General features: G+C 55.5%; 4 protein-coding genes across 5 annotated transcripts in view; all 4 read right to left on the bottom strand.

The window, feature by feature from the left end:
* Window positions 1–1,498: 1,498 nt before the first annotated feature.
* Window positions 1,499–2,546, bottom strand: LOC121661059 (loricrin-like). The gene is made up of 2 exons (XM_042020812.1): window positions 2,436–2,546; window positions 1,499–2,056 (listed from the first exon to the last, which is right to left on the bottom strand). Exon 2 carries the CDS (start codon window positions 2,036–2,038, stop codon window positions 1,703–1,705), a length of 336 nt encoding a protein of 111 aa, XP_041876746.1. The 5' UTR covers window positions 2,039–2,056; window positions 2,436–2,546; the 3' UTR covers window positions 1,499–1,702.
* A 1,433-nt stretch (window positions 2,547–3,979) lies between these two features.
* LOC121661060 (loricrin-like) lies at window positions 3,980–4,999 on the bottom strand. Its single transcript, XM_042020813.1, has 2 exons — window positions 4,892–4,999; window positions 3,980–4,501 (listed from the first exon to the last, which is right to left on the bottom strand). Exon 2 carries the CDS (start codon window positions 4,481–4,483, stop codon window positions 4,166–4,168), a length of 318 nt encoding a protein of 105 aa, XP_041876747.1. The 5' UTR covers window positions 4,484–4,501; window positions 4,892–4,999; the 3' UTR covers window positions 3,980–4,165.
* A 2,401-nt stretch (window positions 5,000–7,400) lies between these two features.
* Window positions 7,401–8,569, bottom strand: LOC121661063 (sericin-1-like). 2 transcript variants are annotated; one of them, XM_042020818.1, is made up of 2 exons: window positions 8,479–8,569; window positions 7,401–7,955 (listed from the first exon to the last, which is right to left on the bottom strand). In XM_042020818.1, the coding sequence occupies exon 2, from the start codon at window positions 7,943–7,945 to the stop codon at window positions 7,580–7,582; it is 366 nt and encodes a 121-aa protein (XP_041876752.1). In that variant the 5' UTR covers window positions 7,946–7,955; window positions 8,479–8,569; the 3' UTR covers window positions 7,401–7,579. The 2 variants fall into 2 exon arrangements, with proteins under 2 accessions (XP_041876752.1, XP_041876753.1); XM_042020819.1 differs by having other exon boundaries at window positions 7,401–7,958; window positions 8,479–8,562.
* Window positions 8,570–10,383: 1,814 nt separating this feature from the next.
* LOC121661061 (keratin-associated protein 5-2-like) overlaps window positions 10,384–10,729 on the bottom strand; it is a 1,440-nt gene continuing 1,094 nt past the window's right edge. Inside the window, exon 2 of the mRNA XM_042020815.1 lies at window positions 10,384–10,729. This exon is cut by the window's right edge and continues 631 nt beyond it. Coding sequence (XP_041876749.1) covers window positions 10,584–10,729 — 146 coding nt within the window. The 3' untranslated portion in view covers window positions 10,384–10,583.

Raw genomic sequence — 10,729 nt, forward strand, 5'->3', positions numbered from 1 at the left:
CATCCTCTGGGCCTCGGACCCCGACACGGAGCCCATGAACAAGGAGAGGGGTCCTGCCAAGTCCTGCGTGTACTGAGAGGTCTCTGCTGCTCCTGGGACGTGGAGAGAGCAGGTAAGGGACAGTCCAGGACCACCCAGAGCTCCTGGACACCTCCTGAGGTGGGGGCAGAGCCATCTCCGGCCCGGTGTCACCCCAAGGCTTCACCTTTGTGGTCATCCCAGTGAGCCCCATCCACTGCGGAGGGTGGGATGGAGCAGGAGCTGAGCTCTGGAGGGGATTTAATCAGCTCTAATTAAAATTGAACAGTAATTGGGCAGAAATCAGTGCAAAGCAGAGGGGGCTGGAGGGAGGGACTCGGCTCCTGCCGGGTTTTGGGGTGGCTGTGGGCGAACCCCCCGTGGGTTTTCCTCCCTTTCCATAGGATCCCTGGGTTGCTCCGTGGGCACCAGCAATGGTGGGATCTCCTTCCAGGCTCTCGCTGCTCCTCCAGGCCAGGCCACGTCCTGGGAGAAGTGAAGACCAATGTCCAGCTCCACCAATTTACCTCCATGAGGCAAAAATATCCCCAGGTCTCCTTTGGTCCCAATGCTCCAGCGGTGTCTCCTTGGGGTGCTCTGAAAACGCAGCTTTGAAGGCTCGGGGTGGGTGGGTGGGGGCAGATTTTCTCTTTTCTTCTCACAAAAAGCAACGGTTGAAATCCCAACCCCTTCACCCCGGTTATTAATGGGGAGAAAGTGAAAAAATCCCTGGTTAATAGGGCTGGGATGAGCAGGGTAATTACTTGACTCAGCCCATGCAGCAACAATAAATCCAAGAGTGGCAATTCCTCAGGGAAAATTAAAGGTTTATTGTTGGGAGCTCATCTCCAGCTCATTTGGAGCCAGCAGCAAAATTCTCACGGGTTTTCGGGGGGGTGGACACACCAAAAATACACCTCAGCTGCAGCCAGGCCTTCAGCTCCGACCTGGCTGAGGGGGTTCATCCGTGGTTTTCACGGAGATGTTTCCGCACTGTAAATATCCCAAAGGTGTTTTTCTTCTGGCTTATTTTTCTCCTTCTCACACAAATGTTTGTAAGACCACAAAAAACCCAATAAAAACTGTACAGCCTGGTGCCTGTCCGGGTTTCAGGAGCCTCCCGAGGCAGGAGGGTGCTCAAAGCTGTGGTGGGGAAGCTCCGAGGGGTCGGGGCAGGGTTGGGAAGCTGTGGGGGCTCTGGGCTGTGGGATGGGGAGAGGTTTTTGGGCTTTCTCCAACATTTGGGATCTGTCTTCAGTTGAGGGGGCAGAGCGGAGCTGGTGATTCCCCAGGGATGATCCCTCAGGGACGACCCACCAGGAATGATCCATCTACATTAATCCACCTACATTAATCCATCTACAGCCTTCCAGTGGCACGGAAAACAAGGATGAGAAGCTTGGAACCAGCGATCTCAGAGGTCTTTTGCAACCTCATCAATCCTGATCCCGAGTTCAAGGAAACACCGACACAAGAGGGATTTAGGGAATGGAACTCTTTATTGAGCACCACACAGGGCCAAGGCACAGCCGGGGACACCAGGGAAGCACCAGCCAGGCCCTTCCCAAGGAATGATGGCTCCGGAGGGCACCGGGGAGGGTTTGGAAGCTCTGGGGAGGTGGGAGGGAGCCGGTCCCCGCGTGGCCTTGGCTGCTGGCGCTGGCACAACGCGTGGGCAGCGCTGTCACTTCATCTTCTGCTGGGGCACCTGCAGCACCTGCTGCTGCTGCTGCTGCTGCACCTGCACCTGCGGCTTCCCATGGCAGCCGGAGCCACCGGAGCTGTGGCAGCCGGAGCCACCGGAGCTGTGGCAGCCGGAGCCACCAGAGCTGTGACAGCCCCCGCCACCCCCAGAGCTGTGACAGCCACCACCACCTCCCGAGCTGTGACAGCCACCACCACCCCCGGAGCTGTGACAGCCGCCCCCGGAGCTGTGACAGCCGCCCCCCGAGCTGTGACAGCCGCCGCTGCTCTGGCGCTGCTGCCGGTGGCACTGGTTCTTCTCCTGGCGGGAGCACATGGTCCTGTGCTGGCTGACCTGTGGGGACACAGGAGCTGTCAGGGGCTGCTGGAGTGCCACCACCTCCACAGTCCCAGTGCCACCATGGTCCCAGTGCCACCATTGTCCCAATGGCCCAACCCTGGGGTCCCTGTGCCTGTCTCAATCTCAACCCCCCCCTCAGCGCTGCTGTGCAGGATCCCAGCAGCTCCTTCCCGGGATTTGGAGCAGTTCCCTGAGTCCACAATGGAGGATTCCATCGGTGGGTCCATCATCATCCACGAGACAGGTGCTGACCTTCCTCCCTGCACCCCAAACCCCGTGAGCATCCCAACCCCGGCCCCGGCTCCAGCCCCGCACCCTCCACTGGGCAATGATTCCCCAAAGGAGGAACATCCACCTGTGCTGCCAGAGTTACCTGAGCGAGAGGGGAAAGCGAGAGCAGGAATTGAGGATCTCGGGATGGGAGCAGCTTTATAGAGGTGTCCCTCGGTTTTCCCGGAAATGAGACAGCTCCGTGTCACTGGATCTGTCAATCCAACACCCAATTCCCCACCGACCGCCCTCTCTGTTTACATCTCCTTGACTCACTGCTGATGGATATCGCTCTGTTTTTATCTGTTTCCTGTGCCACATCAGCTGCTAATTGCCAGCCTCGCCTGCCTCCAGCGGGAAAACCCGTGGGCGCCTGGTTTTCCAGAGGTTTGTGTGCTCGGGCTTTGCTCGGTGAAGTTAAGCCCAGATTTAATTATAGCCCCTTCTCCTGCTCCCAAGAGCCTCATCTCTGCTCTGGAGCTGGCACCAGATAAAGCCAGGAATGATCCAGGTAAACAGAGGGGAAAGTGGCTTTTTCTTCTCCGTGAGATGGAAGAGCTGCCACAGCCATGGGGACAAGGGGATGAGGGCAAAATCCTCCAGGGATTCCTCTGGAGAAGGAAGTGTTGCTAGAGGGAAATGCCCGGGGAGATGCTGGAGGGAGGAGGGGACAGGAGCAGGGCTTGGACTGTCTGAGCTGAAACCCAGCATCGTTTCCAAGTCACATCAAGGATTTCAGCTCCGAGAATCAGCTCCTTCCTGCTTTTCCTGGGAGCTGCTGGGGACTTTGGACAAACCCCATCGGGACGGTGCAGAGCCGGCCCCGGGCTCGCCGTGTCCTGCCTTGTCCACTGAGGCTGGAAAAGACCTCTGAGATCATCGAGGCCGACCTTAAACAAATGCCAGCTTGGGCAGAGGGGGATGTGGTGACACTGGAAACAACTTCCCCCGGTGGCTGCAGTGTCCCCAGGGCGGGATGCCCTCACATCCCAAATTTTGGGTGCCTGAACTGTCCATCGGGAGTTCCCAGCTGTGGGTGTCTTTCCTACCCCTCTGTCAGTCTGAATCCATTCCCTGTGTCCTGTCTCTGAAGTTCCTGAGGAAAAGTCCCTCTCCAGCTTCCCCGGAGCCCCTGCAGGTCCTGGGAGAGGCTCTGAGGTCTCCACAGGCTGAACATTCCCAGCTCTCCCAGCCTGGATCCACAGGGAAGGGGCTCCAGACCCTTTATCAAATTAGTGGCCTCCTCTGGACTTGTTCCAACAATTCCACGTGCCTTTAACATTGGGGACACCAGAACTGGACTCAGCATTCCCGGGGAGATCTCACCAGAGCAGAGCAGAGGGGGAGAATCCCCTTCCTCACCACCCTGTCTCTGTCCTTTTCTTTTGTGGTTGCAGGGAAAAGAAATAACTTTTAACAGGCAGAACCCTCAGAGGCAAAGGAAAGGGACCTCAACATTTAGGGTGAGTCACCACTTCCAGAGTTTCCTGGGGATGAGCGGGGTCGACAGCTGTGCCACCCAGGAGCCCTCACTCAGCATTTGAGCGAGGCTGGAGAACATCTCAACCCTAAAACCCCTTCCCAGGCTGCCTCCCTGGCTCTGGAAAACAAGATGAGGAGTTCAAGGAAACACCAACACAAGAGGGATTTAGGGAATGGAACTCTTTATTGAGCACAGCCGGGGGCACCAGGGAAGCACCAGCCAGGCCCTTCCCAAGGAATGACGGCTCCGGAGGGCACCGGGGAGGGTTTGGAAGCTCTGGGGAGGTGGGAGGGAGCCGGTCCCCGCGTGGCCTTGGCTGCTGGCGCTGGCACAACGCGTGGGCAGCGCTGTCACTTCATCTTCTGCTGGGGCACCTGCAGCACCTGCTGCTGCTGCTGCTGCTGCACCTGCACCTGCGGCTTCCCGTGGCAGCCGGAGCCGCCGGAGCTGTGGCAGCCAGAGCCACCGGAGCTGTGACAGCCGCCACCACCCCCAGAGCTGTGGCAGCCGCCACCACCACCAGAGCTGTGACAGCCACCACCACCCCCAGAGCTGTGACAGCCGCCACCACCCCCGGAGCTGTGACAGCCGCCCCCGGAGCTGTGACAGCCGCCGCTGCTCTGGCGCTGCTGCCGGTGGCACTGGTCCTTCTCCTGGCGGGAGCACATGGTCCTGTGCTGGCTGACCTGTGGGGACACAGGAGCTGTCAGGGGCTTTTCCTTCCTGCTCCTGCCCTTCCAGGCAAGAGGAATCTGGGTGTTCCTTTTTCCAGTCTCAGCCAGATCCCACAATTGTCTTTAAAGCTTGCACTGGATCCTTTTCCCCCATGGGATTGTCCCACCGAAGGCGCTGGGGACACCCAGGCTGTGCCTGGCTTTCCAAAGCGGAGCCATGCCGAGCCCACACCCCAGACCCTCCCTCCATGTCCCAACCTCTTCTCCCTCTGAGCTCCTGGGCTCCCTCCTCACCCACCCCCTGCTCCCAACTCCCCGCAGAACAAATCCCAGCCCAGTTCCAGGTGTGGAGGTCCAAACCCATCCACCCCCCAGAGGGCTCCGGAGCCCCCCAGCTCTTACCTGAGCTGCTCGTGCAGGGAAGAGACGAGGAAGGAATGAGAGGGAATGAGGCTTTCTGGGACAGGAGCACTTTTATACCCTCTCTGCACACCCCACCTGGAGAAGAAGCCCCTCCCTGTCCCACAGCTCTGCCCGTTCATTTAATTCGCCGATGGCTTTTTTTTATTTCTTTGCCTCCCCATTCCTCGGCCTCCTGGGGTGACTCACCTGATCCACGCTGGGATTGCCTCTCCTTATAGGTCGCCTTTCCTGTCCACAGAAATTTAATTGCTGGCTGTGCCTGCGCAGAGCTGGGCTGGGGGAGTCGTGTGGGCGGCCCTGGTTTCCCCAGGTCGGGTTTGGTGTTGATCACACCCGGGGAGGGATCCTGAACCTTTGGGTTCAGGGTTTGGGAAATGATGTCTCACCCCTAAATCACAACATCCTTCCAGAATGGCCTGAGGTTCTCTAGGCCTGCGACTCCCCTGAGATGGGCCTGGAAGTGCCGATGGCATCTTTGGGAAGGGAGAAAACTCTTCCTTAGTGGGAATTCCCTCCATGCTGGGCACTGCTGAAGGGAACGTCCAGTGCTGTGTCCAGGTCTGGGCCCGTGCGGCAAGAGGGGCTGGGCTGAGTGCAGAGAAGGGAACGGAGCTGGAGAAGGGGCTGGAGAATTCCTGAGGGAGCTGGGGGGGTTCAGCCTGGAGAAAAGGAGGCTCAGGGGGAATTTCTGGCTCTCCACAACTCCCTGACAGCAGGTTCAGGTTGGAATCAAGAGGAATTTCCTCCTGGAAAGGGAGCTCAGGCCTTGGAAGGAGCTGCCCAGGGAGGTTTGGAGTCACCATCCCTGGAGGTGTCCAAGGAAGGCCTGGACGTGGCCTTCAGTGCTGTGGGCTGGTGGCAAGGTGGGCATAGGGCACAGCTTGGACTTGAAGGCCTTGGAGGGCTTTTCCAACCTCAGGGATTTTGGGATTTGCCTGGAATCACCGTTGGTGCATTCCTCTTAGAACCAGTCAAAACACGGTGGGGCCATGAAGAAACTCCAAGGTTTCTGCTGTTGCCAGGAGGACCACAAGCAGCTGGAATTCTTATTTTTGGAAGGGATAAGCCCTGCCCTGGGTAGCGATCCAGGATTAGCAAGGTGTTTAATTATGTGGTTGACTCTCAGCCTGGGAGTAATTCCAGAGCAGCTTTGCCGTGGTTTTATTCCAGGTGAGCGGCTCCGGTGCTGCTGGAGGAGGAGGAGGCATCCCATGGGAGCCCTCGGCCACACACGATGGTGCCATGTTATGGGGAACTGGCAGACCCCAGGGACTTTCTCCAGAGCTGTAGGAACATCCTTTTTAGGTTTTCCCTGATGCCCAATTAGCTCCTAATTAGCCAGTGCTATTCTGACGGATGCACAGCCCCACACGGAGAGCTCGTGACGGGCAATAATTTGGGATACTCCCTGTACCTTTCTGCTGTGTGGGCTGGGAATTCTTCAGGACCACGGAGCTCGTGGCTCGTGCCCTTTTCTCTCAGTGCTTCTGGAAGATGTTTCAATCATTAAACAGACAGCAAATAAAGGCTGAAATCCGGATTTGATTTGTCTTTCACCACGTTGGTTAAGGTTTTATGGTGACCACAGGGAGATGGAGGCTGAGTGGTTCCTGCCATCCAAAACCCATCCACATTTGCTGTTACCCAAACATGGAGGATTTTGGGAAAGGTGGGAGGACAGGGCAGGTGAAGGAATCAGGTGAGCAACCTGAAGCTTCTCCTGTATTGCTAAAGTCCTGTCATGATCTAGAACAGTGTCAGGGCAAGCTGTGCCTGGGTTTGGTCACTGCTCTTTAATTGGGTTTTGTTCTGGCCTCAGCAGAAATGTGGTCAATGACCTCTGGGAAAAAAAGACTCAAAGGAATTTTTGGCTCTTGGCATCGCCCTGCGTTCAGTGCCTTGTGTTTTAATTGCTCTGAGTTTGTTAACAATGGGCACCTCTACATTTTGTGGCTGGCCACTTTAATGTGCCTTGAAAATGGGTTTGAAAATGGGGGACTCAAGGCAAATTCCAGACACGGACAAGGAGCCTTCCTGAGCGATCCCTGCTCTGAAAACAGGGAGTGAGCTGCTGCCTGCACCCTTTTCAGCAATGCCAGAAATTTCTGATCCTCCTGACGCATTCGAGAACAATCTTATCAAGGTAACATCCACTTCATGGATAGCAATACCAGAGCAATAAATTACCCAATTCGTTTTAATTACAAGTTGAGAAGAAATTTAGCAGTAACGATCATTGTGTAACAATCGCGCTACGCCCCTGGTAGGGCAGAGCTCTGGCAGGGCTGGGCACAGCGTTTCTAGAAAGGCTGGCTGGGGGTTTGCCACCAGCACGTGGTGGTACCTCCCCCAAGGGCGGCGTTTTGGGGCCAAATGGCAGAAAAAAAGGGGTTCTTTGTCTCTAGGATTCTTTGGCTCAAAGCTTCTCCCAAATTCTGGATTGTGGTGGCCCAAATGTAGTCACAGACTGATCCAGAGACAACAGTGCCAGCGTGAACAAAGAGTTTATTTCAGCACCCACAGAGAAGCTTGGGAGAGGTTACAGCACTCACCAGGGGAGGGGAAGGACACATTTTCCTTGGAAATTGCTGGGGACACGCAAAGCTTTCTGAGCTCGGCACAAGATCCAGGACATTTCCTGTGGATCACCTGCAGGCGGTGGGGTGATCACTTCATTTTCGAGGATACTTGGTAGATTTGCTGCTGGCACTCCTGTGGCTTTCCATGGCAGGATCCACCACTGCTACCATGGCAGGATCCACCACTGCTCCCATGGCAACCAGATCCACCGCTGCTACCATGGCAACCAGATCCACCACTGCTCCTGTGGCATCCGGATCCACCACTGCTACCATGGCAACCGGATCCGCTGCTCCTGTGGCATCCGGATCCACCACTGCTACCATGGCAACCGGATCCGCTGCTCCTGTGGCACCCAGATCCGCCACTGCTCCCGTGGCATCCGGACCCGCTGCTGTGGCAGGAGGACCATTCCTGCTGGTGGCACTGGTCCTTGTCCTGGCGGGAGCACATGGTTGGAGACCTGCTGGGAAAACTCATCCATGAGTGAAGGCAATGACCAGGGACACTGGAAGTGTCCAAAGCCGGGTTGGATGGGACTCGGATCAACCTGGGATAGTGGGAGGTGTCCCTGCCCATGGCAGGGGGTGCAATGAGCTGATTTTAAGGTCCCTTCCAACCCAACCCATTCCATGATTTCATGATTCCGTGATTCTGTGATTCTGAGCCAAGTTCTTGAAGAGGAGAAGTGTTATCACTGCTCATCTGCCTGTGGTGGCCTCTTTGGGCAAGGCTTTCTCTTAAACATCAGAGAGAAGTTGAGAAGAGAAGAGAAGAGAAGAGAAGAGAAGAGAAGAGAGCTGGACAGACTCCAGAGCAAGACCTGCAGAGTCCTCAGCTACCTGAGCCAGGAATTTTTACATTTTCCTACTTGGCAGAAGAAACGAGATGGAGATAGGACGTGGAAGAGAAGTGCCCAAGAGCTCCAGATTAGGGAGCAGCTGGAGAGCATTAAAAGAGCAAAAGTCTGATGGATCTGGACTCACCTGGATCAGAAGGAGCTCGAGAGGAGATGTGGAGGAGCTGAGACGCTGAGGAGAAGCGACGAGCGAGGGCTTTTATAGCCCGGCCCGGGCTTCTCCTCCGGAAACGAGATGGGGCCCCACTGGAGGGACCTGATTGCTCAGCACCCCGAGCACTTGGCTAATTGGGAGTTTTTGCACTGCTCTTTTGACTCACGGAGCAGATCGATATCCCAACATCCCTCTTGTTACTCCATAAAAATGTTAATTGTCCCCCCCTACGCCTGGCCTGGGCACGGGGGTGGGGAGGGTTTGGGATGGTTTTTGTCGCCTTTGACTGCAGCATTTACCTCTTCCTTGTGCCTAAAGCCCGAACCAGGAAGGGACAGATGTTAGAGGGTGGGAAGGTGGGATCGTGGGGTGGGATTGTGGGGTTGTAAAAGGAACCCAGAAAGAAAAGGGAAAGGGAACAAAAAAGGTGGTGCGTAGTAAAAATAAACATTTTTGGACAGGGTCCAAATCAAAGAAACACCAAAAATTCAGAGCAAAACCAGCAAAGAAGCACTAAAAGCGGTGTTGTAATTTTTCAAGCCAGTCCTTTCTTTACTCAAAGGTTTCAACCCAAACAGAAGGAATTTAAAGCCCCGTAGGACACAGAGAACATCCTCGTAGGAGTGGGAGGACATCGGGATCCGTGTCTTTAGTGCTCTGCTTCGGCGACAAAGAAGTCTTTCTGCCCACAGAGAGCTCCAGGCCTGATCTTCTGCAGGAACTTAGAGGCCACCGTGATATCAAAAATAGCCTGGATCGAATTAAAATAAAATCCAGAGTCCAGAGACTCCTTGGTCCCCAGTGGAACTGAATCACTGAACTGATAGATGAGGAAATCCGAATGCGACTCGGGGTGTTTCACAAACGTCGGGAGAATGAAAATCCTTGTGAAACTCATTATTCACGATTAATTACAGCCCTGATTCCATGGATGGGGATAAACCTGTTCCATCGTTTGTCTCGGCGATGGAGACAAACACCTGAGCAGGGCCTGGGGGCACCTGGGTCCATGTGTGGGACAGGACTGTGGTGACCCTACAGTTGGTCTGTGTATCCCCTACAAAGCTCCTGCTCTTTAGGACAGGCATCCCTGGGTCCACTGACACCGTTCTGGGTAGGAAATGACTTTTTTTGGGGGGTAATTTGTTGGTTTTATGAAGGAATTGCCTTTGCAGAAGTTGGCAAGGCAGCGTCAGGCCGTGTCAGCAGCCCCCAGGTGTCCACCCCTAAAACCCTCACCCTGCACCTGCTTTTGCTTCTTTTCCTTATCCTGCAGGCGAAATCCCACCCGTTAATGCTGGGAAGTGGCTGATTCTGCCCTGTGTCACATCCTGGCTCCAGGAGGTGACGGATGCTGGCACCTGGGTTAGGTGAGGTGCCAGGAGCCTCTGAGGACGCGGTGCCGTGACTCACAGCGGCCTCCGGATCCCTGCTTTGCTCCAGAAATCCTCCCAGGGGATTCCTCTCCCAACCCCACCAGACCCTACCAGGAATTCGAGGCCTTTCACCCTGTTAGAGCCATTCCCAAATGCTGATATCTTTTCCAGGGCTTTTTTTGGAGGTTTATGGTGCGAGTCCAGCTGTACCCTCACGGTCCCAAACAGACCCTCTGCTTTTTCCCCTCTCTGATGAAATGTGGGTTTTTTTATACAACTTTATTAATATTTAATTACCTCCTCGCACAAACACTCTGCGATGAAAACTGTTACTTCCCAACCAGGAAACTGCCTGGAGTGGGAATGAGGAGCCACCAGGTGGAACCAACCCGGAGCCTCCTTGTGAGGGCAGACGAGGCCGCTGCAAACCCAGCCTTGGCCACCAGAAGGAACAGAAGCCACTCCGAGGGAGGAAGAGGAAAAAACACGGATGCAAGGGGGGTTTGAGCCAGCGTTTTTTATTGCCTCCACGTCCTCTGTGAAATAAGGTGAAGAGCGTTTTAAATTTCACAGAGACGGTGGGTCACACCTTCAGAGCGCGTTACAAGCGAGGGGACAGAGCCGAGATCGGTGACAAAGCAGGACAGGGACACGGGGCAAGAGGGACAAGTTTCCTTTGTTTCCCCTCACTCCTCACATCCTTTACTTGATTTTCCGGGCTGGCACTTTGCAGATCTGCTTCTGCTGCTGGTGGGGGATGATACCCTTGGCCACGGGCACACAGCCCTGCTGCACTGGAGGGGGACAGATCTGCACTGGAGGGGGACAGGTCTGCACTGGAGGGGGAC

Source organism: Corvus kubaryi, unplaced genomic scaffold, assembly GCF_017639235.1.
Source record: "Corvus kubaryi isolate FWS band 111438036 unplaced genomic scaffold, C.kubaryi_AGA036_p1.0 37052, whole genome shotgun sequence".
In the NCBI taxonomy this organism is placed as follows: Eukaryota; Metazoa; Chordata; class Aves; order Passeriformes; family Corvidae; genus Corvus; species Corvus kubaryi.